The sequence below is a fragment of the Muntiacus reevesi genome, chromosome 1 (genome assembly GCF_963930625.1).
Source record: "Muntiacus reevesi chromosome 1, mMunRee1.1, whole genome shotgun sequence".
Lineage (NCBI taxonomy): Eukaryota > Metazoa > Chordata > Mammalia > Artiodactyla > Cervidae > Muntiacus > Muntiacus reevesi.
This window is the reverse complement of record NC_089249.1, coordinates 188,975,778-188,981,777: the sequence shown is the minus strand read 5'-3', so window position 1 is coordinate 188,981,777 and position 6,000 is coordinate 188,975,778. Positions and strand designations below refer to the sequence as shown.

At 39.6% G+C, this 6,000-nt stretch overlaps 1 protein-coding gene across 1 annotated transcript; it reads left to right on the top strand.

Annotated features, from left to right (window-relative positions):
* The first annotated feature begins 2,629 nt into the window (after positions 1-2,629).
* Positions 2,630-3,580, top strand: LOC136156125 (olfactory receptor 7A10-like). Its single transcript, XM_065918577.1, has one exon. It carries the CDS (start codon positions 2,630-2,632, stop codon positions 3,578-3,580), a length of 951 nt encoding a protein of 316 aa, XP_065774649.1.
* Positions 3,581-6,000: the final 2,420 nt, after the last annotated feature.

The following is a 6,000-nucleotide window of genomic DNA, read 5'->3' as shown; positions in this document are numbered from 1 at the left end:
CAAAGTTGCAGTGCAGTAGACTAATATGGCTTCCCTGGTGGCTCAGACACTAAAGAATTTGCCTGCAGTGCAGCAGACCTGGCTTTGATTCCCGGGTTAGGAAGATCCCTTGGAGGAGGGCATGGCAACCCACCCCAGTATTCTTGTCTGGAGAGTCCCAGTGGACAGAGGAGCCTGGTGGGCTACAGTCATGGGGTTGCAAAGAGTCAGATAGGCACAGCACGGCACAGACTACAACATAGTGTCCTCAGGTTTAAATTATGCAAATACAGTTATCCAGAATAACAGAATGAATTTTCATTACCTCCTCAGGCTTTATAAGTATGGTATGGAAAGACCTATGCATGTTGGACAAAGACCAGAACAAGAATTAAATTGTACCCACTGGATTTACTAAAAAAAAGCTATTAAGCACAAGAATAATAAATAAAATATCTCCCATAAGAAAACAGGTCTTTCTTCATTCAGTATCAGATCAAAAAAATATAATTTGTAAAATAATATGAAAAACACTCAGGACAAACAAATCTTCTACTGATTCATATAACACACAGAGAAATTTTGTTGTATTCCATGTTTCCATTTTGATTTCTTACTTTACTCCCTTTGCTTATTTTTCTCTTGGGGTATGAAATCTATATGATATTTTCAAATTTATATCACTGTTTCTGTCATTGGCAAAAAATATTTTTCTTTATGATCTTATCTGGGCATTAAGGATATGTAGCTGAATTTTCAATGTTCATTTAAACAAAGAAAATTTTGCTTAGTCACATTTTCTCAGGGGCACTGGAGCTCATTAGATATTTTTCCTTCATTATATCTGTCTCTAATATTTTTTATCTTTCTTTAAATACTGGGTGGTTATTGTCATTGCTCAGTTGCCAAGTTTTCTCCAACTCTTTGTGACCCCATGGACTGCAGCATGCCAGGCTTCTCTGTCCCTCACAATCTCCCGGAGTCTGCCCAAACTCATGTCCATTGAATCAGTGATGCCATCCAACCATTTCATCCTCTATTGCCCCCTTATGCTCTCAATCTTTCCTAGTATCAGGGTCTTTTCCAATGAGTTGGCTGTTTGCATCAGGTGGCCAAAACAGAAAGGAACTTCAAGTTTATTGCTTCCTTGGAAATTTATGAAGTGGAATTTCTAGGTACCTTTTAAAAATTCTTTAGAAGAAACTTAATCTGATCCGACCAGCTTGAGTTGTCACAACTGATGGCCTAAGGAGGGTGGTTCTGGATGAGAAAATCATGACAGTAACAGTCCAGGAAGCCACAGTGTGTCTGTACCTTGTGGAGTGAGAGCAGTTCTGAAAGCAGAAACATCCGGTCATATATTCAGTTCAGTTCAGTTCAGTCGCTCAGTTGTGTCCGACTCTCTGTGACCCCATGAATTGCAGCATGCCAGGCCTCCCTGTCCATCACCAACTCCCGGAGTCTACCCAAATCCATGCCCATCAAGTCGGTGATGCCATCCAGCCATCTCATCTTCTGTCATCCCCTTCTCCTCTTGCCCCCCAATCCCTCCCAGCATCAGGGTCTTTTCCAATGAGTCAACTCTTTGCATGAGATGGCCAAAGTACTAAGAGTTTCAGCTTCAGCATCAGTCCTTCCAATGCGTGACATAATAAAGTGAGAGAGGCCAGAACTCAGTGAACAGGTGGTACTAAGAAGAGGACCTCTTTCAATCCACAGGCTGCCTTTGCAACTAAATTTCTGAAGTGCTGGGAGCAACATGGAAGGAGGGATTCTCTGTGGAATGAAGGTTCAGCTGTAGCAGAGAGGCCATGTTTTTCTTCGGCATCCCTGACACCATCTCTAATCACTCCATCTCTTGCTTATTCCTTTGCCCTACTGGCTTCTTTGTTTGCATTTGAACACGTGGAACAAGCATCTTCCTCAGATCCTTGGCAGTGGCAGCTCTCTCTTCCAGGAACACATTTCTGGTATCACACTAGATGCTTCTCTTTCTTTCTTGATGTCTCTTCAAATAACCCTTTGTGTGCAGAACTTGCCTGAACACACTGTGCAAAATAACTCCTTCTACTACTCTCTCCTTTGTATCTGGTTTTATTTTCTTCATAACATCTGTCACCATCTGACATACTTTATAAAATGTTTATTTTGATATCATCTATCTCCATTCTTGGAATGTGGAGATTTGTTTTTCTGCATCCCTCTTTGTGCTTGGGACATGTTGGCTCTCAATACATGTTTCTCAAAGGCATGAAAGAATTTCTCATTAAAACTGTAAAGTGAAAGTGTTAGTAGCTCAGTCGTGTCAGATTCTTTGTGACCCCCTGGACTGTAGCCTGCAAGGATCCTGTCCATGGAATTCCAGACAAGAATACTGGAGTCGGTAGTCATTCCCTTTGCCAGGGGATCTTCCTGACCCAGGGATCAAAACCCTTGTAAATTTACTGAGAATGGGACAATAAAACTTCTAGTCAGAGGTGAAATGAGGTATACCGTCAAGAAAAATTTATATATATGCAACATATTAACATCAATTTCTTGCCTGAAAAATAGAAATTATACTATTTCAGCTATTTCAGGTATGCCCGTTTAAATGAAAATTAATCATGTTGCTTTCTTTTTTTTTTCCCCCAATAGCCACATTTGCCATATGGAACTGGAGAACAATACACAAATTTCAAAATTTCTTCTTCTGGGACTTTCAGAGAAACCAGAACTGCAGATCCTAAGATTTGCGATTTTCCTCTCCATGTACCTGATCACTGTGTTTGGAAACCTGCTCATCATCCTGGCTGTCAGCTCAGACTCCCGCATCCACACCCCCATGTACTTCTTCCTCTCCAACCTATCCTTTGTAGACATCTGTTTCACCTCCACCACCATCCCAAATATGCTGTGGAACATCCAGACACATAGCAAAGTTATCACCTATGAAGCTTGTATCACCCAGATGTACTTTTACATACTCTTTGCAGGATTAGATGACATTCTCCTGGCTGTGATGGCCTATGATCGGTACGTGGCCATCTGCCACCCCCTGCAGTACATGGTCATCATGAGCCCCCGGCTCTGTGGACTGCTGGTACTGCTCTCCTGGACAATGAATATCATGTATTCCTTGTTACACAGTTTGATGGTGTTGCGATTGTCCTTCTGCTCAGACTTGGAAATCCACCACTTTTTCTGTGAACTCAATCAGGTGATACAACTTTCTTGTTCTGACACTTTCCTCAATAACATAGTGATCTATATTTCAACTGCTCTCTTTGGTGGTGGTCCTTTTGCTGGCATAATCTACTCTTACTCTAAAATAGTTTCCTCCATAACTGGAATCTCATCAGCTCAAGGGAAATATAAAGCATTCTCCACCTGTGCATCTCACCTCTCAGTTGTCTCCTTATTTTATGGTACAATCTTAGGAGTGTACCTTAGCTCTGCTGTTACCCACAGTTCACACACACATGCAACAGCCTCGGTGATGTACACTGTGGTCATGCCCATGCTGAATCCCTTCATCTACAGTCTGAGGAACAAAGACATAAAGAGGTCTCTGAAGAGATTCTATTTGGGGATGCCAGGTATAAAACTGCCAATTACATGAAGGGAATGAATGTTTTCTCAATCACATAAGTCAAAGACTTGGAAGCAGATATTGCAATGCTTTGATCTTTGTAGAGTAAAACTTACTCCTTCTATTTATTTCCTCTGATTAACCTTTTATTTTGATTCAGCTTCTCTATGGAAATTGTAGAAACTGTCTTTAAGTTTTTTCTTTTTCTTTTATTTTTTATTTTTCAGTGGGTTTTGTCATACATCGATATGAATCAGCCATAGAGTTACACGTATTCCCCATCCCGATCCCCCTTCCCACCTCCCTCTCCACCCGATTCCTCTGGGTCTTCCCTGCGCACCAGGCCCGAGCACTTGACTCATGCATCCCACCTGGGCTGGTGATCTGTTTCACCTAGATAATATGCATGCTGTTCTTTCGAAGCTTCCCACCCTCACCTTCTCCCACAGAGTTCAGAGTTCAAAAGTCTGTTCTGTACTTCTGTGTCTCTTTTTCTGTTTTGCATATAGGGTTATCGTTACCATCTTTCTAAATTCCATATATATGTGTTAGTATACTGTAATGTTCTTTATCTTTCTGGCTTACTTCACTCTGTATAATGGGCTCCAGTTTCATCCATCTCATTAGAACTGATTCAAATGAATTCTTTTTAACAGCTGAGTAATATTCCATGGTGTATATGTACCACAGCTTCCTTATCCATTCGTCTGCTGACAGGCATCTAGGTTGCTTCCATGTCCTGGCTATTATAAACAGTGCTGCGATGAACATTGGGGTGCACGTGTCTCTTTCAGATCTGGTTTCCTCAGTGTGTATGCCCAGAAGTGGTATTGCTGGGTCATATGGCGGTTCTATTTCCAGTTTTTTAAGAAATCTCCACACTATTTTCCATAGTGGCTGTACTAGTTTGCATTCCCACCAACAGTGTAAGAGGGTTCTTCATCAGTCTGATATCAGACAGTATATATTGCTCCTTCAAAATTTTCCTAAGTTTAGATTAGAAATGTTTGGAAATCCCATTCCTCTGATGGTTCATCACAGGTTTATTCAGAATAATTGCTTATCAAAATGGTGATACCCTAGAGGGGTGGAATGAAAGGGTGAGAGGGATACACATAGTTATGTCTGATTCTTGTTGTTGTAAGGCAGAAACCAACACAAAATTGTAAAGTGATTAGCCTCCTATTAAAAAATTAATTAAAAAACTTGAATGACAACCTAAGTAATTTTCATTTGTCTTCCTGAAAGAATGATGAATTCTATTACTTTTGAAAAAACACAGTTGACAAGCAAGAAAAATCATATTATTTTAAATTAAGTTGGTTGAATTATTGGGTATAAAGAAATGACTATAAAATTATATGAGAACTTTGGACTATGCAAAGGGTCAATGCCCCCAACCCTTGTGTTGCTCAAGGTCTAGGATTCTATATACAAATATATGTATGGATCATCATGATCAAAAAAGACTCACTGGAGAGCTTTAATATCTGTTTGAAAAAAAAAAATCTGTTTGGTCACAGGACACAGGGTCACAATTTGAGCAAGCAAACTTGTCTTCCAATCTCCTACTTAGCTGGAATGAAATCTCAATGGGATCACTTTTTTTTTAATACTATTACCTGACATAAATTTTAAAAGCAGAGTAACTATGAATGCTGTATTTAAATATTATATAATTGTCTAGAATGATAAGGAGTAGATTACTAATGTTGCTTTCAGTCCTGTTTGCTTTTAAGCTGAATCATTGAACATTGCTGCATTAGAACTCGTCCATGATAAATGTTTTAATACAACCCCTTTACTACCAAATGAAACTGTGTAGAGTGGAGTTCTGATCTCTGCTGGGCTCCTTATGAGTCTATATTCATCTGTCTTTCTCTATGTTGTTAATTCTGAAAGTTTTTGCATAGTGTACTTCTTTCTTTAGCGGTAAATGATACTTTTCTCCATTTTGAGTGCCTGTTATGTCAGAGTTAATGGAAAAATGAGTTTGTCATTAGTATGTCAGCATCATGATAACATAAGATACTCCCTTTGTCTCTCCCTTTCAATCTACCTTTAGTAAAACATCTATACTTTAAGAAAGTTTCCTCTTCCCAACACACCAGACCTCCAGAGGGTAGGGATATCTGGTAGGGACACTGAAGGGTAGGCACTGCAGCTTCTCAGTTATAGGCAGTTGTAGGTCATATAGAAGAAACTAAAACCTTGTTCAATAGAGCTTAACTGAAAAACAAAGAAGGGCCTCTAGTTAGCAATCTGAATTCTTAGAATCAAAATAACAAGGCTTTACCCATATAAAGCAGGTGTTTGCTATTTCAAATGCACTGGCAGAAGACCAGTCTAGTGAGTACCATGAAAAACCACAGAAACATGGACTCACAAAAGGGAAATAATAATTCTCCATGAGCTAATATTAACATTATGGAAAACTGTGGTCAACTAAA